This window comes from Chelonia mydas, chromosome 16 (genome assembly GCF_015237465.2).
Source record: "Chelonia mydas isolate rCheMyd1 chromosome 16, rCheMyd1.pri.v2, whole genome shotgun sequence".
Taxonomy (NCBI): Eukaryota; Metazoa; Chordata; order Testudines; family Cheloniidae; genus Chelonia; species Chelonia mydas.
Genome location: NC_057857.1, coordinates 19,971,284 through 19,997,480, shown reverse-complemented (window position 1 = coordinate 19,997,480; position 26,197 = coordinate 19,971,284). Strand labels below are relative to the sequence as shown.

Below are 26,197 nucleotides of genomic sequence, written 5' to 3'. Positions count from 1 at the left end.
CCAACTTTGTGCATCGCCTGCCACGCTGTCGGTGAGCACCTATCGTCACTCCAGTTACTATATAGAATTAAAAGGGGGGGTCAGTGAGGTGGTATGGGGGATGGCCTTGCTTGTACAGCTTTTGGTGCTCTCACCCCAGCCTGTTTCGGATCTCGGATGGGGCACAAGGCCGTTTCCACTCTTTATTTGGCCACATTTCAAAGCTGAAAGTTTCCTCCTCCCCCCCTCCCTTGGAATGCGCGTGCACCAGACATTGACGAGTCTGCCTTCCATTGCAGGCTGTTTCCAAGCCTTAGCATCATCACTGAGCTGACCCACCCATCCAATATGAGGTTCATGCAGTTCAGAGCAAAGGACAGTTATTCCTTGGCCCTCTCCAAACTTGAAAAGGTAAGGAAGCCCCTTCACCCTGAGGAGGGTCTATGCTTTTCCTCCCAGACGTGTTTGCTAACAGGAAGCCTGGTGAGTTCCCTGCATGCCTGTGTTTGAAGGAAGGGTAATGTAATGAGTAATTAATTTACAGTTCTTCATAGTCCTGTGCTCTCCTGCTGTGCACTGCAGGCACCATAGTTAATGAACATCCGTCCAGGATAATCTGAGACACGCAAATATGCAGGCAATTGACCTTTAGGGTCTCTGTGTTTCCTTAGTTAGTGCAACTGGCATCTCCACTCTTCAAAGCTGTCCCTGCTGTCAGTCTGATTTTAGTTACTCGGTACAATGCTCCCGCTGCGGTGGTGGGTTAAACAATTCTGCGAGAATAGACTTCTGCATCAAACTACATTCAGTGTTTATATTACATATTTCGTAGGCATTTTTGTGGGGTAGAAATAACAGCTGATGGGAAGGGGAAACATTCAAAGAATAACTGACCCAGACCATGTGAGTGTCTGAGATGCTGCATTGACCCTGTCAGACTGCCATAACAAATGAAAGAAATAATAGTTTGTCACGGTCTTCTGCTGAGTGTATGCCAGTCAAAACAAGGACAGTTGACATCTCTGATACTACTGCCCGGTCTGAGTGCCCTCTCTTGAGGGGAAGGTAAAAGATTTTCATTTTTCTCCCGCTCGCGCACACACACGTATATTGTACTGCATTCATGGTGTTGTGTATTAAGGGTGGTTGAACCAATTCAGAGACAATCAAAACCAGCATAAACTCAATGCTGAACTGTATTTCCCACCTCCCCATCTCTCTCTGTTTTTTCCTAACTTCCTCATAATGACCGATATCTATGGGCAATCTCTGAACTGAAAGGGCTCTAGGGGCTGTTCGTAAAGATCTGTCATAGATAAGCTGTCCTGCTGGACCTTACTGTCATTGTGGCTGATAGAGCATCTATCCAGTTACTATTGGGCAGATTCTCCGTCGGAGAAGAGACCGCACTCTCTGCAAATGATGTTATAAATAAGGCGCAGGGATTAGAGAGGACAGGACAAGTGGGCAGGGGTTCCATGTACATCCTAAACTTCAAGAGAAACAGAAAACCCCAAAGTTCTGCAATGGACCAAGATGCCAAAGGAAGCTAAAGGATTCTCCATCACAGGAGAACCAGCTGAATCAATCATACTTCAGTGGTGGAGTAAGTGCGAGGCTGGCTTTACTGCAAGAGATTACCATCTTGGTAGGATGCAATTACATCAGCAATGAATGTGCTGTCACTGGGCTGATGTGAAACATACCCTGTTGAGAAGGAGGATCGTCTTATAGCTAAGACACGGAGACCAGAGTTCAATTCCCAGCTCTGCTATGGCCTCCCCATGTGACCTTAGGGAAGTCACTTAGCCTCTCTGTGCCTCAGTTTCCCATGGGGACAATAGCTCTGTCCTGTCTATTAGACTATAAGCTCTTTGGGGCAGACACTTACTCTGTGTCTGTGCAGCCCCTAGACTGGTGGGGGTCTAGCAACATTACAGCAATACAAATCACAAGTATCAGGAGCTTACGTTGACTTTTATTCTTTTAAAATAACAAACTGATATAATGACATTTCTATTAATTTTATGGCAGGTAGACCCTGCATATGAGGTACACTGCAGTCTCTCAGGAAAGCTGTTAAATGCACGAGTGTTTTGATCCCCAGAGTTCCCTGTGGTGAAATGAGAAGCTTCATTCTCTCCCATCCACAGCCTTGCCTGACCATTATTACACTCTCCATACAACACTCCCTCTCTGACCACTTGAGGACAGCTGAGATTCGATAGCAGCTTTTATTAATTCTGAGCTGCACTCAGAGTCTGTTGCCAGGGGATCCAGGAGTAGTCTTAAGATCTGAGGTTTGGTGTTAATAATTATCTGAATGGCCCCAGTGTTAGGAGAGAAATTTGCCACCCAGGGAATAAAAGGTAATTATTAAGTTAACGCAGTTTCAAGATAGCCATGTCTGCAAATGCCAGAGCTGGGCCCTTGTCTGTCTGTACTGTAGTATCCAACAGGGGGTGTCTGATGGATGTTGTGTTAGACAGTTAGACATTACAGCTGCTGTTGCCTTCGAAGGAAAATTGGATCTGAGATGCTGACTGCATCGGGCTAGAAAGGCAGGTCTGATGACTGCATTTGTACATGCTGCAAACCTATATTGCTTAAGGGAAAAATCTTTCTCCCAACCCTCCCCTGCACCCCCAAGTTTCACTGATCATGGGAGAGGAGAATGTGTAACTAGTACACAGAACTCACCTCCATGTGTTCCATGCTGGGGGGATGATCAAGGCAGGAACTGACCAATGACGCTGTGCTCATAGATCTGCTAGCTATTACACCCTGCATAATGGGAATGCATCCCCGCTGGATGTTGCTGCAGGAGCCCCCAGGGTGCAGCCCCAAAGGGTGGTTGTGGTGCTAAACTATCAGCAGTCTCTGGAGAGTGGGATCCAACGTCAGATCATGGCATCCAGACACGTTGCTTGTTGCTAGCTGTGAGCTTGGGCTGGTGTGTAGGCTCCAAGGTAATAGCAGCCTTCAACTACCCGAAGGGGGGTTCCAAAGAGGATGGAGCTCGGCTGTTTTCCGTGGTGGCAGATGATGACGAACAAGGAGCAATGGTCTCACGTTGCAGTGGGGGAGGTTTAGGTTGGATATTAGGAAAAACTTTTTCACTAGGAGGGTGGTGAAGCACTGGAATGGGTTCCCTAGGGAGGTGGTGGAATCTCCTTCCTTAGAGGTTTTTAAGGTCAGGCTTGACAAAGCCCTGGCTGGGATGATTAAGTTGGGGTTGGTCCTGCTTTGAGCAGGGAGTTGGACTAGATGACCTCCTGAGGTCCCTTCCAACCCTGATCTTCTGTGATTCTAAGATTCTCACTTCACCACCGCTGCTGCTGCTTGTGCCTTGCTGGTTCGGGGACTCTAAATGCGAGAGCTGCCTGAAGGAGGCCAATTATTTTTATGGGGATTTTTTTAATTTGTTTTTTCCCCAAAAATTTCCTTCAGGGGGGAAGAAAAATTTTTTTTTCAATGAAAAATACAAACAGGCCCCTTCCCCCCCTTTCCCGAACCTATGGTTTTCAAAAACCAGTGTTGGGTTAAAAAAAGGCTTTTGAAAACTGCAAGTCTAAACTTTTTACCAAAAACTTTTTTACCAAAACTTTGCCAGTTTTCAGTTTTTGTTTTGTAGTGGGGAAAAATGGAGACTTCCTACCAAGAAGAAAATGTTCATTTGGACCAAAATGCCATTTTTCATCCAAAAAGTGAATCAATGAAAAAAAGTGAACCATCTCTCTGTCAACATCTCAATGTTATGGCATTATTTAAAAGAAGGAAGAGCCCTGGCTGAACTCCCCAGGGGTGGTGGCTGTTGTGTGGCTTGTTTCTCTGAGCTCATTGCAAGCAGGTCCTCTTGGTTTTTCAGAGCCCCTTGGCATCATCGTTTTCACCATCTCCATGTGTGATGTTGCCCAGGGTACGATCTGGGCTGCTGAATAGCTGTGTCTCTTCAGTTCTCTGGCCTGGGATGCCTTTTACACTGCTTTACTGGGGAACAGCCATTCCTGGCCAGTTAACAGCCAGCCTCCAGCGTGTAACTTGCTCCCAGCTACACAGCATTGAGTGGTGTTCGCTTGCCACTCATGAATTACACTGCAGAAGAACCCCAGCAGATTCTCTAGTCCCAGAAATGTGCATCTTGTATCGCCCAGTACATTACTGGACAAAACAAGCTCATAGGAAATCTGTCGTTTCATCAATGGACAATGATACATACCAGCCTTGTTATCCTAAACACACTGGTTAGATAAAACAGTGAAACACATTTATTAGCTATAAAGAAAGAAAAGAAAGATTTTAAGTGACTATAGGTAATGAGGCGTAAAAGTCAGGACTGGTTACAAAAGAAATAAAAAGATAAAATGCAAGCTAAATGCCTAACTTAATTTTAAAATAAGTGAACTTAAAAGCAAAAGGTGTTTCTCACCATAAGCTTAGGGCAGTCTGTACCAGCTGAAAAGCCTCCCAGCCAGGACTCCACCCCCTGCCCCAAGTTCAGTTATTTAAGAATTGTTGTCATGAGCAGAGATGAAGGGGGAGAGTGAGGTCAAGCATTTTTCTCCCCTCTTTATAAATCAGTTTCTTGTGCTAGAAACATCCTTGCTGAGTCATGGTGACAAACAGTCTCTTGTGGACTTGAGGTTTGAACTGTCCTTGTGATGAAATGCAAAATTCTTGTTCACACCTTCCCCAGAGCATGGCTGCTTAAGCAGGTGATAGTCCATTAACACCTGCTTGGGGGTTCCAGTGTGTCTTTGTCTCTGAAAACTGGTTTGGGCTTCCTTTTCTAACTTGGAATATGTTACAGCAATGTTGTATAGTAAAATCTTGTAACGTGACATACCATGTTGATGCACACATTTTACCAGAACAACAATGTTCAGCAGATTATGAGTTTTAAATGATACCTCACCAGACATACTTTGTACAAAATGTATCATAGTCTTGTAAAAGTGGTGAACATAATGGTAAAAACTGTCACACCGTGTTCTTCTCTGTCCATAGAAAGAGCGAGAGAATGGCTCCAACCTGGCATTCATGTTCCGGCTCCCGTTTGCTGCCGGCAGAGTGTTCAGCATCAGCATGTTGGATACATTGCTCTATCAGGTGAGAACAGGTGAACAGATTGTGTGGTATTGCTGTGAATGCTTCAGAGGGCTAAGCTGCTTCTGCCTTGCAGCTGCTGGTGTATTAGGGTGGGGGTTCTGAACAGGCATTTCAGCACCATATCCCTATCTATCCGAGATGGGGTCCCCATCCAGAGAGAGGTCTTACCCTAATGCAGGGGGGAAAGAGCTAGAGGCCCCAGCAGGGGTCCCTTCCTTTCAGTCTTCTGTGTTAGAGGATTCAGGTAAAACCTCCCAGTGGTTCCTCAGGCATTCATTGCAATCTCACTCATCCTCAGCACTCTGTTTGATAGATGGCTAGAGCACAAGTGGGGTGAATTAGGACATGGCAGCTGCTTCCATCAGCTTCCCCAAAGGAACGTCTGCCAACTTAAAGCAAAATAAAAACGGGGATATTTGGAGAATAGAAAGGCCTATAGGTCCAACCCTTCCATCACCTGCCTCACTCACACTAATGAGAGGGCCCTTCCATTTCTGCCATCAGCCTCCTCGCTCTATCCATGCTTCCACCGCTCCTTTAGTATCCTTCTCTAAAACTGTGTGGCATCCCCCAGGTTCTGCGTATGGTCTGGTACGTAGTAAGTGTCCAGTTTAGGGACCCTTGAGCCATTTGGATGCATAAACTACTTTACATTGTGCCCACATTATATCCCTCTTCAGGGCACATTTTACTTTCTTCCTGTTAATGATGTTGGTTTCCTCTATTTTAGAGACTCATTTAAAAACCGAATGCAGCATGAGTTAAAACAAATAAAACTTAAACCCCCATGCCGTTTTCCCCCTTAAGAGAGGCAGAGAGAGAAGGAAGGAGCCACATGTGACAGATGTTAGTCACATCACTGAATTCACCTTTGGAATGTGCCCAGAAACCAGTTGTGGGCACAGTATAAGAAGCAAATAGAAGAGAATATAGAACATAATCTCACCTTCTTTCCAATCTGTCAATACATTTGTACATTAAAGTGAACAGTTGGACAAGTGAAACCTTTTCTCTGGCCTGATCTCTCTCTGAATTTCTCCTGTCAGTCGTTCGTGAAGGACTACATGATCACCATTACGAGACTGCTGCTGGGCCTTGACACCACGCCGGGTTCTGGCTACCTCTGTGCTGTAAGTGCTGATGTTTGTCTCTTTCAAGCTGTCACGCACTGGGGTCACGCACTGGGGTCACGCAATGGGGTCACGCAATGGGGTCACGCAATGGGGTCACGCAGCATGCGGGTGTGCGCGTGAACATTCTGTGGGGACGGAAATCTGGGACTTTCAGCCCCCAAACACAGGCCTCTTGAGCCACAGTAAAGAAGAACTTCTGTCACTGAATAGCAGACTGTTGTAGTCACGGGGGCTGGCCTCTAGAGGGAGACAAAAATCACAGCAACTGGGCCAGTGTATTGGTTTCTCCATGTCATGTGAAATAAGCTCTACCCTTAACTCTGAACCTTACAACAACCTCCGTCCCAAGAGAGTTAGATAGGAACCTCACAGACCCTCCCTGCCTTTCGTGTGGGGTCAAACCAAAGCCCTGGATCGCAACATCCCTGAGCCTTGGAGAAGTTTAGAACAGGATCCAAGCTCTGCAGCTTTGGACCTTATCAAGACAGGATTGCCCTGGGGCCGAGGGGTCCCTTCAGTGGGAGCAAAGAGACATTTTTCCCCCCTGTTGGTCAGATGAAAATCACTGAGGATGACCTGTGGATCCGGACGTATGGCCGTCTCTTCCAGAAGCTTTGCTCTTCCAGTGCAGAAATTCCCATTGGGATCTACAGAACTGAATCACACATGTTCTCAACCTCCGAGGTAAGAAACATAGGGGTCAGAGAGTGCAGAAAACCTTACTGGCTGCAGCCCTGGTGTGAAAGGTCCCAGCAGGGATAAGTCACTGGATAACATGTAGAAGAACTTCCAAAATGTGTGCAATGGCGTCAGTCAGCCTGGTCCCTTGCACTGTCAGCTTTGACCTTATAGCTGTTAGTGAACTGCATTATAGTTACAATCATGTCTAGCCAGGCAAGGAGAAATCCCATCTGAGCAGCTGATGGAGTAACATTTCTATTAAAGGACCAGCTGGGCCAGGCTGCCAGCAGCCAAAGGGGGCTCCTGATTGACTGGAGTTGGTGCCCAAGCAGTGGGATTGAATGGGGAGGGTGTAATAAATTTGCATGCACTAGCCCCGTGTGAAACAGCTACGAGTGCGTATTGGAAAGGAGGTTGGCTTGCCGATTCCCTGGTCTTCTCTTCTAATTTCTACATAGCACAAGGGTATGTGTTAGAAGACAAATATGCACTGGTGGCAGAGGTGTTTGTGTTTGTACGGCCCCTGGCCCAAGGGGATCCTGTCCTGTGCTGGGGCTCTTAGGCGCTACCACAATACCCATTTGAAAAATCTTCATATTATTTAGTATTGGCACAAAAATAGGGCAGGTGGGGCTCATCAGACATAGCAGGCAGCCACCTAGGAGAAGGAAAACTCCAAGTTTAAACCAAGAACACCAGGTCTGGCCACCCAGTTTGTAAAAGTTGTGCCAATCGCCCATACTCTGTGGTCTGCACTGCCAAGCCTGGGTAACTGCACAAGGCGAAGGTGAAGCAAGCACTGGCATAGAAAGTAATGAATGCTGTTTGGAGCTGGGTAATTGTGGGATCCTAGTCTTGCCACTGGCTCATTGTGTGACCACAGACAGGTTAACGACCTTCTGTGCGATGCTTTGAACTGGGGAAGTGCTATAGAAGCCGTGATTAATTATTATGTGTTGACTGTGGACAGGTTTACAGATCTTAAACAAAAAGTAAAGGAGTACTTGTGGCACCTGAGACTAACAAATTTATGCTTATGCTCAGATAAATTGGTTAGTCTCTAAGGTGCCACAAGTACTCCCTTTCTTTTTGCGAATACAGACTAACACGGCTGTTACTCTGAAACAGATCTTAAACCGTGGCTCAGACTGGGGGACTAGAAAGAGAGAGTTAGGATGTGATGGACACTCAGTGATACATATTCACCACTAACACATATTGCATCTTCGTTTTGTTTTATTTCGAATGCAGCCTCATGACATCAGAACTCAGGTGAGTAACGTTTGTATTGAACCTGTGAGAACTTTGTTACAATTTTGGTTTTCTTTAAAATTTAGTGCCCTACTTAATGTTCAGCAAGGTAATGACGATCTGTATCCATCATGCATTGCTGTGAAAAATTCAGCAATACCCAGCATGGGCAGATAAGAATAGTTGGTTAGTGACTCAGTCTTAACTTTGACACATGTTTAATCGTAAATATGAATTGAAAGCCATATAGAAAACTGCCACAAGGAGCTGAACGTTGACAATTAGTTCAATCCAATCTACCCCTGTGTCAGAGGTGCTGCAAACCATGGCGCTATAAATGACTATATGCAATTAGGGTTCACATTTTATAATGGATATATACTGTCATATGTGTCGTGAGGATGAAAGGAAAACTTGGAAGTTCAGCTGTTTGGCCATCATGAGATAACATTATTCCCTAAAAACTTCTGTGCCAGTGATTTTACATGCATTTATTATTATTATTATTATTAAATTCCAAGTTCACCACCTACATAGATTCTAGTATTAGAGTTTTTGGGGTGGAGGTGGGGTTCGGAGATAGGGAAACAGTCCCTTGGTGTGAATGTTAGAACACTACCAGATAGTAGGAAAATGAAATGTCACCATCGAATTGTCAGGATCCACCTAGCATCATGAGGGATCCAGGAGGTAGCAGTCTCAACATGCATATTGCATAATGTTGGGGAATGCTGATTACTTGGCCGTTGGTGTAAAGGGGTAGACCAAGGTGGAGTCCCTTTTTAAGAATGGGTAGCTGATCACACTAATACATTGTCCAAGTGAGTACCTGGTCCTACAAGCAGCTGGGCACAGCCAACTCCAGTGGAGTCAGGTGTTTAGTGTGTTTTCAACGGGAAGGTATTTAGTGCATCCCCTTATGTACTGCTGGGACTTCCAGTCGCAGATCTCAATCAATGTCGAGGATTGTGAGGATACAAAAGATGTCAAGGAACACTGGAATATCAAGACAAGCCATCACAGGAACTCCTGCTCGAGTGACCAGTCTGAGCACCCCTTGCTACGGCGTAAAAGCATGCAGTGGGCACGCAGGCTGAGTAGGAAAGGAAACAAGCACACAAGCAAAACAGCGGAGTGGATCAGCCAGCAGAGGTTGAGTCTGTACAGGAGATCGGAGAGGCAAGAGCTTTCAGAGCTTGTCAAAAACCGAATGAAACATCTGGGTTTACCTACAACTGGATATGGTAAGTAGGTTTTGTTCTTGCTTACAGTTAATGGCTTTACCAGCATTGCGCCCCATTCACAAGCTGATCACGTATCTTAGCATCTATCCAAACCAAACCAGACACATCCAGGGTATAAAATAATTCCAGAATGAAGCCTGATCCTCTAACTTGTTCATAGCTCTGGATAGTACATTCAAACTTGGCATTCCCATCAACCTTCAGTCCTCTTGCCTTATAAATCCCACAGCACTGAGACGGAAAGGGGCTTGTTTTCAGACACTGGCCTTTATTTCAGCAGTCACAAATAGCTGTGCGCACATCTGTAATTATTTGCAGGTGCAATAAATATCTAAGTACCAGGTATAACAAGGGAAATAAATGTCTAAATGACCTAAATTACAAGTGCAAAATTTCACTCATTTATTTTTTGTGCCTGTAAAATTGATGACTGGCTAAGGAGAGGTTGAAAATATTGGCCCCCACTCTAACATCAAGCTGACCAAAATATCCATTTGTAATAGTTGCTAATGCTATTGTCTAAGAATTCTATCCCCTTAGCAAAGCAGGGAAGAAAAGAGCTCAGGCTGGCGCAATATCCCATCGTTATATTTTTTTTAATCCTTCAGCAAATTCTCTCCTAGAATTTTTTTTCAGTAGCTATAGAGCTGAATGGTTCACTTCAATGTGTGTAGAACTTAATAACTCTTTAATTATCTCATAACTCTCAGTAAAGCAAGTACTGTATGATATAACACTATGGCATAATGTAAGAATCTCTCAGTGCAATGATTATTTCTTCTAAAGTATTTTAATTGGCGGTTAACCCAAAAGCGTGTCTCACCATTTTTGGACAATAATCTATCCCTTGGTTATGATGAAATCTTTAGCCCCCGGCGTGCTTGTTTGCTTGTTTGTTTTTCTTTTAAGCCATCCTGTGCTACGGCCTGTTTGCCTCCATGCTACAAAAGCTTCTACCCTTCATGTTCAGGAGATAGCTCCAGTCTCATACAAAATAATGCAAACCAAAAGCCGGGTAACTGGAGCCTTTGGGCCAGGACCGTGGTGCACAGTGGGATTGTGGAGCTGGCGTCAGCCTGGCAATACATTTCGGGAGGGATTTTAGATTTCTGGTCTCTACGTTGTTTGCATCGTTGCAACTTTTCAGACATGTGGAAGAGAGGGAAAAGAACTTAGAAATAAATTTTAAAAAATTGGGGTGGGGGCTTTGAAGGGAAACAAAGATTTGCCCAATGCACCAGCCACTTCCACAAGCCTAGTTAAGGTAGAAGGTATTGTTCTGAGGTACCCTTCACGAGCTGGGAAGTTCTACGGTTGGATGTGGAATTGTGGAGCATTTCTCCCTTCTCCTCCCTGCTTTTGGACAATGTTCCAATGGCACAATGAGTTCATTTCACTTCCATGGTAGCTAATCAAATCAAGAAGAGGAGAGGGGATGGCTCTTTAGGCTCCAGTCCTGTAACTTGGCACATTCTGAGCCTGTGTGCAGAAATCATTGGTAGAGTCAGAGCCTTCCAGAGTAAAGTCTGAGTGATCACCAAGCACAAACAATATTATTATTGCGATCGTCTGAATCAGAGTGCTACGAGAAACATGGAGACAAACCGCTACATCTGCGTGACTGTGTAGTGACATTGTGTTGAACAACCAAGTGGCTACAGAGACAGCCGTGTCGTCATCTTCACGCCCTGTCACTCAAAGTGCTACCATACCTGAATTTAGAGTCTACTGGAGCGGGCATCCCCGTGCCAATTGGTTTACTTGCGTACAAGATCTCACAGCAGGTCATCTGCTTGTGTGCCATTGTGTCTATGGGAAACAGAGGTGTGTGAGTGGAGAGTTTGCAGTAAGAGAGATTAATGATGTCCAAGTTAGTCTCTCACTGGCAACATGCCAGCACTATGGATCATCACTGAGCCTCGACAGCCCAGAATTAGAACTAGGAGCGATGTCCATTCTCCAGCAAGTTTGTTTCCTTAAAGAGCGGCAGAGAGACACATAATGAAGGATCTAATCCAATATCCAATGAAGTCAATGCAAAGATTCCCATTTTAGCATGATAGGTTTGAAGGATTGCCTCATTACATTCTTCTCAATCTGCTGTTCCCCCACAGTTAATATCCCAAGACTTTCTGCTGCTTGTTCTGTTGAACTAGCAGCCCTCCCTCAGCCAGGGCTCAAAGTCTGCAGCATAGATGTTGGCGTTTCCACCCCTCTTCACATGCAAATGCTCAAAGAATTACTGTGGTAGATGATCACCAGTTGTTGGCCATTGTAAACTCTGGAGCCTTCAAGGCAGATCCAGATTTACTGACATGGATTTAGTATAATAATGCCCTGGGATATTATCTGAGGGGCAGCAAGAGAGTGTGTCAAGTAGTAGAATAAGAGAACCAAGAGAACATGTTTTCTTTTAATATTAGACAAGCAGGAAGATTATATGTCCTAATGGAAAGATTGTTCCAGTAAAGTTAGCAAAGGCCAGAATGACTTTGAAATACAGGCTATCCAAGAGCTGGTCACGCAGGTCAGAGTGTCTGAAGGTAGTTGTCACTTGTACATCTGCCTTTTCTTAGCAGATGTCTAGGGTTTTTACGAACTTGTGAATTTCTACAGCTTGCTCCTATGGGCTTGCACAACTCTCTAGCATTCGCTGGAGATTCATTCTGAAGTGCAGCCAAATGTCCGGGTGGGTGAATACTTGTAAACTGGAAGGGAAACTAGATCCTCTCACACAGTGGGAGCCATTAGACTCATAACAGCTCCAGGTGGGATGCTGCACCCCAGAGTGTGAATGAAATCCAAATAATTGGATGTGATATTTTGGATGGTGGGGACTAGGGCTAACTTCTGAAGTTTGATACCCTGCTTATCCTAGACTATATAGATACTGCAGCGTACATGGTTTGCAGGATGGGTCCATGTTTAGAGCTCTCTGCAACACCTAGGCCCCGCTGGATTCTCGGCCTTGTTCAGCTGGAACGCTACATTTCCAGGCTTGAGGAGAGTGGGGAGCTGTTAAATTAGATGTTTAGAAGACCTGGAGAGGAACAAAGGAGGAGGAGGCGGAAATGTGCTGCTGACATGTTGTGAAGTCGAAGGCTCCTTTGGACCCAGTGATGTGTCAGTGGACCAGTCATGTTTGGTACAGTGCTCTGAATACATTATCACAGCATGTCACCTGTTGGTGTCTGAGTATCCATGACCTCACAGACAGAATGCATTGATCTGCCTTCTTTTCCCTTTCCTTTATTTTTTTTTCCCATTTTTTCATGAAAGCTCAGGAGCTCATCTCTAATACTTGCCAAATCACTGCTTGCTGATCTCTCTCTCTCTCTTTCTCTTTGTTTATGTCTGTACCTTTTCTCTGTATGTTCTGTAGAGGATGTAGCAAATTTAACAGCCAGTGATGTGATGAATCGGGTAAACCTTGGATATTTGCAAGGTAATTCTTTTTCGCTGGAAGTCCAGCACCCAGCATAACAAGATCATGCCAATTAAGTCTAACCCACGCCCTCTTGCCAGTTTTCACCTTAGACCGATTTGAGCCTTTTAAGCACTTATTTGTGGGAGAGGATTGGAAAAGGACCATCCTGTATCTGCACCACAAATGGAAGATCCAATAAACTCACAGAGAGACAAAATTCAGTGACTGCTGTTTGTTGAAAATGTTCAAGGAAATTACAGCTGTTAATTGCCTCTTTAAAAAGCACTCCTTCCAAAGTGAGCCACTGCAACTCGATTTATGTCTGTTGAAACCATTGGGAATTTGAGACCCAGATTTTTTTTTTCCCCTTGGCAGAATAAAACAGGTTGGGGATAAACTGCGACCTTGCTTGAAGCTATGGAATATGGGCCTCAGTGTCGGATTTAACTAGCCCCCAGACTTGTACGCTTCTCCAGATGCCAGAAAGATTGAGTCTGAGACAGTTTACAAAGCACTTTGGGGCCGTCCAATGAACGGCACTATAGAAATGCAAATATTTCATTATCTTCTTTTAAAATATGTATACCTGGATCAAAATTTAATAGCCTCATATCATTTCTTTTAAGAACTGTTTTTTCTACTAGGTTTTGTTGCTATTTTATTTCAAAATTCCCGTAGGAGAAGCTCAAAGTGTAACAAAACCATTCAGGTGTTCTTAACGGTTAGCCCCAAGTCATCTGTGGACGCTTGACTTGACTCAAAGGAGCAAGGACCAAATTCTGTTAGCACCCACATTTTACCTAGTCATCTGAGCACCTTGTTTAGTCTCCAAGAGGACAGTCTCATTCCAGCCCAACGGGATTTATTTGCAATTACCCCCTGACTCAAATCTCTCAGTGGGAGCTGAATTTCATACTGGGTTAAACAGTAACTCAGTTCCTGACTGAAGCGTGCCCATGCTGTGTAGCTTTGTAGAAAACAGGCCATGCTGAAAGAAGCTTAAGCATTTAAGGAGAGGTACCTGTGGGAAGGGATTTTAACTACAGATTACAGTCATCAAAGTTCATATGATTTTGATGGCTACAGCAAAACAAAATATAAAGCAAATCTTTATGTAGCAATCCTCTGCCAAGGCCCTTTTAAATCAAACCCAAAGATGAGCAAAAAAATTTACCTATTTGAATTTCAGGCCTTCGTTAGACAACACTTAAGGTGAAAAGTTGGCATTTCCCTATAAATTGTGTGCTTCTTTAGAGAAATGGCCCCAAATGTGGTTTCATGGAAGTCCCACTCAGTTACAGTATATTGCCAGCTAGTCCATCCATATTTGTTAATCCATGTCTCAGTGACATTTTTTTGCCTGAAGCTCCTTTGATTTATTATCCCGTAAAGGTGTAGATTCCTCGATGGTCAGAGCATTATGAATTCATACTTATAACCTGATAAGCCAGGAGAAATTAAAAATATACCTACAGAAAATTTGTTAATGTTAATATTATTTTTTGGCTTTTCAGCCAATCTGAATTCCATATTTATCTACAAGCCTATAGGTTTTTAGTCAGAAGACCAAGTTTATATCTGGACACTCTCTAAATTGTTCTAGCGAGCATATATCTGCAAGATGAGCACAACAGAGTCTCTGATCTAGAGAAGACGATATGGCAATATACTTGGTGGGTTAGCAGTGTTTTGGTCTAATGCATGGTTTTGCTAGGAAAAACAGCTTCCATGGAGCAGGAGAACCTGCCTCTACGAAAGGTATGCCCATTCCTTCCCCAGTCATACGGCAAACTGTGCATTTGTAATGACCAAGCTGTAAGAAGTTTTAAATGTTTCTCGCCCTGCTCTCATGGCATTACTATGCTTCTGCTCCCGTTTCACTGTAAGGCTAAGCATTTGGATGTGATCAGCTAAAACCAAACTGTCTGACGCTATAAATATTGATCAGTTGCTCAGCGCTGTGGTATTCTGGTAATAGGTGAGAATGGTACCAAACAGCATCTTCCCAAAAAGGAGTGCATGATTCACAATCCTCCATAGCAACTGATCCATCTTCCTTCATCACCATGGAGATAGTCAGCAGACCCCAAGGCCAGCAGTTAGTGGGAAACCCAAAGAGGGAATGATGTGGGATCGAATCCCAGAGGTGGGGACCTGCTCCTGAGAATGCACTTTGGCATTCATTGACTCTGCCCTCAGGACAGATAGATGAAGAGTTACTTCTGAGCGGAGACATGCTGAGGCAGAGGGGAGCAGAGAACTGGAGACCAGACTAGGGTAGATTACTTAGGGCTTTACAGGATTTCATCCATGCAAAAGTGAATTGGCAGCCAATGTAGACAGTGAGACTCCAGTGTGACCTGCTATTGAAAAGGTGCCCACTTGTATTATGCATCGTGGCCATGTGTAGTGCACTAGCTGAAGGTGTGGCCTTCCAGGTTAATCTTAGCCAAGGTGCTTTGCTCCACCCTTGAGCTAAGAGGCATAGGTAGCTGTGATGCACCTGAGAGGAATGGATGCTGGCTCTTGGCCAGCTGAAGATGAAAGAAAGTTGCTCCTGGCTATTGCTGTCTGTGTGCCTGGGCCAGAGAGGGGACTAATAGGGGGACCACTGATTAGGCCCTGTGTTAGACTCCCATTTTAAGTAATACCCTTTGTCCAGATCTCAACTGTCTTTGGCTCCTCGGAGACTCCTCTGTTCACAAGCTGTGGAAATAAAAGCACAACCGTTTTCTGCTCCTGGTGGCAAGTGTAGCCATTTTCAAGGCTGGTTGTTTCTCCCAAATTGCCTGGAGTATGAGGTGTTAAAAAGACAACACAGCCCCAGATCCAGCAGAAACGTGGAGCTCCAACATGCTCCTGGATTTTCATTGTAAGGAGACCTTGACAGCCCTGAAGGAGATGGGGTGGCAGGCAGGTTGCATGGGTCTGTGCTTCTGAATGGGGGGAGGAATGAGAAGGTTCAGGAAGGAGGACTACAGTGCGGGGCGTCATTAAACCCTTCAGCCTCTGAGGTTTCCATGTCTCCATCTCTCATGCAGAGGGAGTGAAAGGACCACTCTGCCTGTAGCACAGCATAGTGTTTACGTGGCTTAGGGTCTTTAAAACAAGCTATTAGTGATACCGTAGGAATAGCTAGCCTGTGTAGTCATTATAACCAGTTTATAGATCAATCTCTGCTCTAGATACTCGTTTTCACAAAGCTCTGTACAGTAGCAGAGAATGCATGAATGTTATGGCTTAGCTGATTTCCATTAGCCTCAAGCGCCATGGGCTGTACACACGTACCCAACTGGAGGCCACAGATGCAATGATTATTGGTAACTGGAAAGTCCATCATTACATCCATACACAGGGCATCAGTGGTGCCAACTCTGCAACATCACTTTGCCCAGCATCCCAGGAGGGGACAATTGCATACTATTTGTACATGCAATTCTGAGCAATGCTTCTGTGCTGACCAGATGTGCACAAGCTGCTGTGAGCGTATTTATGTGTGCGTAAATTCAGGTGGCACATCTGCCCTGGAAATCCAACATCTGCTGTCCGTTGTGGTCATGCATCTTTGCACATGCATTTGGCCGTTTGCTCAGGCAAATCTATTTCATATTTTGCTTGACTTGCTTTCATAGAAGTCTTGGCCTGTTTCCTGAAAAACTGGTTTATAAAGTATTTTCTGGAATCCCACTGGAGAACACATTTTAAAGGAACAATCAATTATATTGTAATAATCAAAACCAAGGGAGATGTAACAAGAATTGAAAAGACTGGGGTGGTGGTAGGGAGATTCAGGCATAGAAGAAGAAAGAGTAAAGTGGAGAAAACAAATGCATGAGATAACTTCTGTCTAGGCAAGGTCTGCTATTGCAATCCAAGAAGACTGTGGCACGAGTGAACATTCTCTCTAAGATAAAACCTTGACTACGATTTCAAAAATTGTGCAAAAGTCTAATAAGCACAGTAGATGGTTTTCTGTGCTGATGGAGTATTTCAGCCTAATATTAGAGATGAAGCGCCAGTGAAAAGCCTTATAGTGATTTCATGTGACTGTCTCTGTCATTACTCTGCCCTTGACTTCCCTCTCTCTTAACTTGTCATCCCTTTTTCCACCCTGTACGTCACGCATCTTGTCAGTGACTGTGTGACAACTGTCAGTTGTTTGACAGCCCCCAATCCCATTTACGCATACGGAGCTGCACGTTTATGCGCATAATTTTCTTGACTGCTGAAGAGATGTACTTGCATTCGTTTCACTCATGATCTTGTTGCTCAGTTACTTTAAAAACAAGCCGGAGCTACCATTTAGAACACTGATATTTACGCTGTGCAACATGAACATGATGTAAATAGACCATGCAAATAAATACACCCATGCACTTATCTTGCTGTCAGCATCGATGAGGCTAGTTCTATGGAGTATTATGTTTTACAAGATAATTTATGATATGCATGTGTTGATGGCTATGAATATTTCCTGATGAACTTGCTAGTAACTCAAAGCCTTGCTATTGAATTCTGTCATCATTAAGGACCTAACTTTGCTACAGTCCCATATGCTCTAAAAGGACAATGAATTTTCTTTGGGTAGAATAAAAAAATAATCATGTAAATAAATCCTGCCACTGGATTAAAATAACAAACAAGGGGAAACCTGAGAATGTGGTAAGAATCATACAGCCGAGGGGTATTCTAGCTGCATTGGAGAGCGTTTTGGAGTGCGTGTGATGCACATAGTGCGCTAAGAGTAACGTTACATTTCTTTTTGCATTAAAACACGGTAAGACCAGTGTCACGGAGTCCCCGGGCGATGCCCTGGAACTACTCCGTAGGAAGCCAGTCAGGACTCTGGGGGAGCCTCCTCTCTGTGAGCAGCCTGTCTCCAGGGCAAGAAGCTCACACAGCTTCGACCTTCCTGGGTCTGACCTTGGAGCATTCAGCATCCTCTGCCCCACCTTGCGCTTCCCACAGCGAGTCCACGCAGGCGAGGCTCCTGGGGAAGCCAGTGGGTCCTGCCCCCCAACTCCGCAGTCAGACGTGACTCTCAGCCAGCCAGTAAAACAGAAGGTTTATTAGACGACAGGAACATGGTCTAAAACAGAGCTTGTAGGTACAGAGAACAGGACCGCTCAGTCAGGTCGGTCTTGGAGGAAGGCCCAGATGGGGCTCTGGCCTCCCTGCCCCCCATTTTCCCAGCCAGCTCCAAACTGAAACTTTCCCGCCCCTCCTCTGGCCTTTGTCTCTTTCCCGGGCCAGGAGGCCACCTGATCTCTTTGTTCTCCAACACCTTCAGTTGGCACCTTTGCAGAGGAGGGGCCCAGGCCATCAGTTGCCAGGAGACAGGGTGTCGGCCATTCTCTGTGCAGACAGCATTACACTGGCCCTCTAGAACTCACACACACTTATCTCACCACTTAGATACTTAAGAACTGCATAGGGGAAACTGAGGCACCCACACAGTATTCAGAGAAAACATTAAGAACATTCCTACTTCATCACAGCCTTCTTTACTTTTCTTAGTGATGCCTTATGGTCTGAGATAGACACTAAAAATTGTCCAGCACTGAAATACCTGGGCTGGGTGGTTGCCATCAAGTGGTTTCAGATGCTCGCAAGTGCTCAAGCAGCCTGGCGCTTTGAAAAAGTGATGGTTGAAAGTTCAGGAGCCAGCCCCAATGTCCAGGGGAACGAATGAGGCAAGCGTAGGGCCTTGCTCTGGTGAACACCTATAGACTTGGAAGATGTTCGTTTCATTCATGCGGACAGATAAGAGGTTTTGGCGTAAGGATCACCGATGGTAGGGGTCGTGTGGAGTGTGTGAGGGACAGCATGCTCTGGAGGGTGCCCATAGGATCCTGGGGAAAAGGAGGCCCCAGACAGGCTGGGTGTGCGGTTGTCAGGAAACTCTATAAGAGAGAAAATGGGTGAGGTAATATCTTTTATTGGACCAACTTCTGTTGGTGAAAGAACCAAGCGTTTGAGGAACACAGCTCTTTGTTTTCAGCTCTGCATGGTTGGCAGCTTGGACTAGCAGTCTGAATATGGTCCAGGCAGGTACATACCTGAGCAGCTCTCACAACCGGCCCTTTGTGCTACCCTGCTATTTTTAGCATGCTAGGTCAAGCAGAGCTAGCGTGGGTACATCTAAGTGAATTGGGAATGACCCCCCCGCCTCCCAGCTCAAATGCAGCCATGCCAGTAAGTGACTGCTCGGCTGTGGTCCATGACCCAGCCCATTCCAGGAGCAGGATCAGAAGGGGAGCCCTTCAGCTATCAGATTAGGGTGCTCACAAATTATGAGCTAAATCCTGGCTTTAGGGGTGGGGGCTCTTATTCTCCAGAGAGAGAACTGGTGCTCTGAGGATTTAGTGGTCGCAGGGCTCACTGCTTGTAAACCAGCCTTGCCATTCAGCCTGGCTACCTTACAGCCCCCTGTCTCCTGGTCTATGCAGAGGGGAAGGGAACCTGCTCTCCTCCTTTAAAACATGCTACCACAAGCTGATGTTCAAATGCTTTTTCACACTGATGCATTATGGACTCCAACGGCAAGATGCTCCTCACAATCCTGTTTGTCCCCACCTGCTTTTGTGGTGCTGTTTGTCATGTTAGTGAGGCTTTGGCTCGTCTGGTGGGAGGCACCCAGGTACAAAAGCAAACTGGGTCGAGCCCATCTTGCACATATTGTTTGATGTGCTGCTTTCATTGGGATAGCTAGAGACAGGCTTGGATGAACCAAGAAGGCCTGGTAGTGTGTAAAGTAAACCAAGCCAAAAAGAGAGATGAGCCACCAAGCACTGTTGTAGCAGGACTTGTCATAGGGCTAACCTGGCACTAACCTGGCAGACATGCTGGAAGTGTGATTTTTAGAGCACCATTTCACACATATTCTTTAGCACATCTGCTTCTGTAATTGTAATGCATTGGGAAGAATCGGGAAATGTCCAATAGCCCCTATGGTTCCCCATTTTCAGGTGCATGTGAGATTTAAAAAATGGTCCCTGTCTAATCCAGCCAAGAGTTACCAGTGATCACTCCAGCCACATGCATAACGACTCCATTTTTCACCCCTTGCAGATGAAATGAATGACCATCAGAACACATTATCCTATGTCCTGATTAATCCGCCGCCGGACACACGCCTGGAACTCAGTGATATAGTGTATGTATGACCTTAACACAGAGTGTTCATAGTGCAATGCAAAACTGTGGGAGAAAATTGCTAAATGTCATCTGAATAGCTATATTTCTGAGATTTTAGCTGACCCAGGTCATTCACGTGCTCTGGGGACCCTGCCGTGGAGGAGGGATGTGGTGAGCGGCGGGAACCTCTCGGTTCGGGGGAGGTAGACTGGAGGAAGACTTACCAGGCAGCGGCAGGCAGTGGGAGCCTCAGGGACGGGGCAGAGCAGGGCTCCACCACAGCCTAGGTGTCCAGCGGCAGGTCAGCAGCAGCTGCGCCAGGGAAGGCTAAGCCTATTATACCCACCCACCCCATGATTGTACTTATAATTGTGTAGCAAGAAATACACACGGTCTGCCCTGAAGATATGCTGTGTCACATCTGCTCATTTATACTGGTGTAAATCTGGAGTAACTTCACTGATGGCAACAGAGTTAATGTGGGAGTAACTGAGGGCAGAGTGCCCTGTGTAGCTTGCCCCAAGAAAGCCTGTGTGCTTGGAAATGATAGTAACGAGTGAGCGAGGTGCCTGCCACGTACATGTAACATTAATGGACTTGTTCTGTGTTTCTCCTAGGTATTTAATACGATCTGACCCTCTAGCGCATGTATCCAATGACTCCCACAGTCGAAAAAGCAGCTGCAGTAATAAGCTGGACCCATGCAATCCTGAAACAAGAGATGAAACGCAGCTCTAAACAACCTTGCCACTGACCATGTCTTCTTCTCATATTGCTAATGCATGGAATTTGTAAGGGAATTTACTAAAACTTTACCCAAAGGGATGAATTCTTTGGGGACAAAAATGGATTCCAGGTGGAATACTTAAAAGACAAAGTCCAGTAAACATTAATTGTCAGTGGGTTCCAATGCCCTGGCAGATTCCTCCGCATTGCACTAAGAAAATGTAATTCCCAACCTGGATTCAAGCTGCTTAGAAAGGAAGCTCCTCAAACCTCGGAGTTAAAGGACAGCTGGCCAAATAAAAGGCTCGAAGATTCATACAGTTATTTGTTTTTAACTTTTTTTAAAAAAATATATACCGCAACTAGTGAAAGCGTCTTCGTCGGTACTGGCAGATGTGTCCGAAGTGAACAGAGACGACAACTGAAACCTGATTGACTAGAAGGATTGGGCTGAAAAACACCCCCAAACACTGCAGGTCACATTGTACCCAGTGGAACAGGGAAGTGTCAGGGCAAGAGAGAAAATGATCATGTAGCCTTTTTATTTATGTTTTCAATGGTATCCGTCCCACTGCAGGCTACCGAATGTTCGTCAGCGTTTGTTGCCTTGTTTTCCATTATGGGGAAAGAGCGAGATGGGGAAGGGAGAGAGGTGACTGAGCCATCACTCACTTGATTAGCCATATCCAGTTCTGATACGCTAGCAAATCATGCCCTTGGAAGCTCCAGCAAGCTGCTGCGGTGGGGCAAGAAACCCCTTAACCTACAGGCCTGCTGGAAGTGTGTGATTTGTCCTTAGGCACTGGGCTTCATGCCACAGTCATTATAAATGACATTTATCATTCTGTCAAAAGGCTGTGCCAAATCCACTGTTTCTTTTAAAGTCTCGTAAACTGCAAAGGAAGGACCATCCCTGTGCCATTTATCTGTGTTCATATCTACATGGAAACCCTGGTTCAACAGGCTAGTGCTGCTGGGCCCCCAGGCTCGCACCCACCGCGGGACTTTGCCACTTCGCCGCACATTAAATACCAGCTCTGTCTGGCAGGCACTATTATATAAACTGGCAACCGTCCTAGTCTAGCCATACATAGCTGAGGATTAAAGTATCCTGGGGGGCAAGATGCAGGTTTACAAACAAGGCTGCTGTATTAACACACAGGTTAGGATAACTGAAGAGTCTCTTACCTAGCTAGAAGATAAGTACAGCTTTAGTGCCAGCTGGATCGAACGTGGCCAGCACCTCTCTTCTAAATACTTCATTAAAGCCACAAAGGGGGCGGGGGGGGGGGTGTCTCTGTCGCCGTCGCCAATTAGCACTGCAGGCCCATGGAATTAGTGCTAGGGCTGAGCTACAATGCTTTACTCCAGCTTTTCCTAAGCCGTTGGTGACAAAAGGCCATAGGCCACTAACTATCTGCCATTTTAGGCGCTAAGTCCGCTATGAGTGACCCCAGGCCCTCACAAAACTCCTGCTCAGCTGGTGCCTCAACCCACTCGGTGCCTAAATTTTCACCGTAAAAGACCCTGCATGCCTAATATTCTGCCTCGGGGCATGGGCGCTGTTGCCTTACTCTGGGGGGCCTGGCTGCCTGTGCCCCAGTGCTATTCACAAACCAGAGGAAGCGAGCCATTCCCTCAGCTCACGGGCCGGGCCCAAGCTAGTAGGCGCTCAGAGGGCGTCCAGCAGAGTGGCTCCCTGGCCACAGGACACAGTGCTGCTGGCCCCCACGTTATTGCTTAGCACACGCACCTCAGCTGGGAGCCCCCACAGCTTCAATCCCCGCCTCAGCTTGATGGGGCGCAAGGCTTGGAGCGGGGTGTGTTCTGATGCTGAGCTATGGGACTGGGGCGGGGGTGGGGGGGAGTGGTGTCTTTTGCTCTCTCTTTGGTTGCAGCTCTTCCATGCTGGATAACTATTTAGTGTCATTGGCGGAAGGGAACTGGATCTTGGATCTCCCACCACTCAGCGGGGTGGCCCGAGGCACACATCTCAAGCATGCGTGCTCAGTGGGCCAATGCTTATTTAATCCCAAGTGAACAAGGCTTTAATAAGCTAGACGGTGGGAAACCCACATGAGCGTGTCCCATAGCTCAGGGGGTAGAACACTCCCCAGGCAGGTGGAAAATCCATGTTCAAATCCTTTCTCCCTACCAAGCAGAGGGGGGGAATTAACCCTGGGGAATGTGGGTCTCCCACAGCCTGGATGAGGGCACTAGTCACTGGGCTAAACCGGGGGGGGGGGGGAGGGTAGCAGCATCTCTGCCTGTAGGAGGGGGTTCGCTAGACACCTCATTGCAACCCAGATTTAGGCACTGACCTCCTTGAGAGGGGTGCAGGTCTAGGGCACCCTTCTCATTGCCCTCTCCCATTGACTAACCTCCTGCTCAGCGTGCCTGCTTTTGTGGACTCCACGCCTAGGTGCCTCTCTCTTCCCTGTCATTGTAATAGAGTGCCAAGGCTTCGAACCAGCCTTTGTGATGCCCAGTGATTTTTTTCCCCTAGGTGCTTAAAAGTGACCCTCGCAGGGCTCGACAGGCAACGGCCAAGTCTCTTTGCAACTCTGGTCCACAATTTAGTCAATAGGCCTCATTTCATAACTGAGAGTCCAAGTCTACAAACACTAACATGTAGGTAGGTTATGCCAGCGAGCTCATGACATTACAGGACTAGGCCCTAAGAGAAAATCTGGGGGCTCCAGGACATGCAGGAGGGGGTTCAGGGCTGGAGCAGAGGGTTTGGGCACTGGGAGGGATTTTGGGTGCAGGAGGGGGCTCAGGGCTGAGGCAGGGGATTGTGGGGGTTCAGGGTGCATGCGCTAGGCGGCGCTTATGGCAGGAGTCTCCCAGAAGCAGTGACGTCCCTCTAGCTCCTAGGCGCAGAGGGGGCCAGGGACCTCTGCGTGCTGCCCCTGCAGCTCCCATTGGCCACGGTTCCCTGGCAACAAGAGCTGTGGAGCTGACGCTTGGGGCGGGGGGCAGCGCATAGAGCCCCCCCCGGCTGCCCCTGAGCTTAGGAGCTGGAGAGACATGCCAGCCACTTCTGGAAGCCGTGCAGAGCCGCTCACTGCGGCGGCCAGGAGGTCCCTTGTCAACAGGGCGGTCCAGTCCAGAACTGGACATTTGGCAACCCTCCACCCTGTAACTGGTCACAGACAAGTTGGTAAATTCATTTTAATTCCTTTTACTGTATCACCAAATCTTGCCCTTCACTAAGTGTCCAACTGCTGTAGTCACAGAGGCCCACTTGAAAGATGCTGCTGAAATTCAACATCCCACCTACACCCGTCTTTTATTGCCCCCTAAGTACCCCTGTGTAGTATGACACCCTGCCGCCCACACCCTCAATTCTGGCCAGAGCCAAGCTGGGACCTCATTTCTCCATCAGGTGAAGTCTGGTGAGGTGCCTGCAATCTGCCTTGTTTCTGCTCAACATTTCCCAGCAGTGGGCATGGCCCCGTAGCAATGGCTCCTGGCAGCTACAGCTGTTTTAAGCACCACATCGTCTAACCCCTCTCACTGCAGAGGCTACAGGACGTGGTGCATAAAAACACCAGCAGCCACCTGCACCTTGTCTGTGGCTAGCACCGGGGGAACTGGACAGATGACAGCTCAGCCTCTGCTGGCCCAGGGAACACAGAAGGTAGCTGGTGGTCTTTCTCCCAGCACTAAAATGGTGTAAGTGCTGGAGCAAACACCCAGCCCAGCTCTTGCCCTTTAGTCATTTTAAAAAGGAAGATTTAAAAAAAGAGTTTATGCAGACTAGCCCCCGAGGTTGAAGACTGGAGCCGAGAGTCAGTCTCCTATGTCCATATTCAGACACCTCAGTAAACGTGGCCTGATTTTTAATGGTGCAGGCCACTTGCAGCAGCCATGGAAGCCCAGGCCAGCTGTGCTGCTGAGGCTTCAGCAAAGCAGGCTATTCACCTCTCGGGTTCTTCGTTTTCCCCCTAAAACTGCTCTAACTGACCCAGAAACTGGCCTGGATGCTGGGAGACTCACCCAGGGGAGATGCAAAGATGGTTAACGCCACCTCAGTACACACATCCACATACCTCCCTCCTCTCCCCTTTGGTTTCCCCATAAATTGCATTAAATGCTCCTTGGCCGCAGCTCCAGTGCACTTTTGAATTACGCTGAAGCTTAATCTTGTGAAAGCCATAATGCAACAATTAGTATGAATTTAGTCTTGCTGTGGCTACACCGTCGCTTATTTTCTATGCTGTTTCTATGCTCATTGTGGTCTTTGCTCTTATTAGGGGACAAGTCTCTTATCTAAAAATCTCTCCACTATTTTAAATAGCAATTTCTTAACAGCAAAATCACCTGAAGTTTGAGAAGGGTCTTTCCAGTCATTCCCCTTAACTCATTTACTGATTAACTGCAAGCTCAACCTTTGACGGTAATAGACTTTGTTCAGGCTACCTCAACGTTGGAGGTACCAAAAATGTTAACACCTTTGTTATGAGCCTCAGAGACAAAGTTCTTTTATAGAGTTTTATAACTGGGTAAAACTATATGCACAAGTAGCTTTTGCCTACAGTAAAGATGTGAATGTACAGAATAACCTTACAATCCTAGTCAGTATAGCACAATCTGGCCAACTCCTATTAACATTGCATTGACTAAATGGTAAAGAACTTTCTATAGCAGAAGAACAATGTATTTTTCACCTATTTTTGCACACTTTAAACTGTTGATGTGTAAATGGTTTATTTGAATGCCAAGTGACTAACAAAGATGTTGACTTTATATACTTTTAAATTAGTATATTAAAACAAAAGGGATTTTTGTGAAAATCCTGTAAAGCACAATGACAATGTCATGAAGTTCCACTGGACATCACTGATTGGTTGACCAGGGATTGAAAGATGACTGGAGGCAGCAGCCTTGTTTATTTTCACAAACATCTGCCAGTCGTTCCCAATAACACACACACAATAGAAGTTGTGTTGTTTAAAATTGCAGTTTTAAACAGCTAGTAAAAATACAATTTAGTGCTTAGAGAATTCTGCAAAACCAGCAATATCTGTGTCCAAAGTCCAGAATCATCAGTAAATTGTTAACCTATGATTCATTTCCTGAAAAATCCTAATATCGGGCATTTGCAATCATGGGGTAACCAATATAGAAACCTATTTTTCCCTTACAGATGAGACAATTCCTCCAGCTCTGCCTTCTACTCCTGACTCTGTGATAATTTTGTATTATTGTCAGTAAACCATTTCATCTAGGTATTCCAATGGTACCTAAGCTTCCATTGTAGAAACACTCAGCTTGTAAGGCTATTCTCAAGTGGCTACTGACACATATTAAATAATACATTACGAAAGGAAAAGCAAGCTTTGGTTGGAGGTCCCTGCTTAAATGCCTTCCTGACCCTGAAATTTAATATCATGGGGACAAGCACTGTAGTTCAAACTCACTCTCTCTCATTGGTGTGGCCTAGAAACATGCCAATGAAAACAAGGCTTTTTCAGCCCAGTTTTTCAGACTACTGCCACAGGGAA

General features: G+C 46.0%; 1 protein-coding gene across 11 annotated transcripts in view; it reads left to right on the top strand.

Moving 5' to 3' along the window:
• KCNT1 (potassium sodium-activated channel subfamily T member 1) overlaps nucleotides 1–23,457 on the top strand; it is a 197,918-nt gene extending 174,461 nt beyond the window's left edge. For 4 of the 11 annotated variants that reach the window (XM_043530477.1, XM_043530482.1, XM_043530480.1 and 1 more), the window contains 9 exons: nucleotides 279–390; nucleotides 4,987–5,088; nucleotides 6,135–6,218; nucleotides 6,777–6,905; nucleotides 8,154–8,174; nucleotides 9,094–9,397; nucleotides 12,780–12,842; nucleotides 19,896–19,980; nucleotides 20,579–23,457. In XM_043530477.1, the coding sequence (XP_043386412.1) occupies nucleotides 279–390; nucleotides 4,987–5,088; nucleotides 6,135–6,218; nucleotides 6,777–6,905; nucleotides 8,154–8,174; nucleotides 9,094–9,397; nucleotides 12,780–12,842; nucleotides 19,896–19,980; nucleotides 20,579–20,699 (1,021 nt within the window). In that variant the 3' untranslated portion in view covers nucleotides 20,700–23,457. The remainder of the gene's footprint in view (nucleotides 1–278; nucleotides 391–4,986; nucleotides 5,089–6,134; nucleotides 6,219–6,776; nucleotides 6,906–8,153; nucleotides 8,175–9,093; nucleotides 9,398–12,779; nucleotides 12,843–19,895; nucleotides 19,981–20,578) is intronic. The other 7 variants (XM_037879948.2, XM_037879952.2, XM_043530478.1 and 4 more) reach the window with 6 other exon arrangements.
• The last annotated feature ends 2,740 nt before the right edge of the window (nucleotides 23,458–26,197 follow it).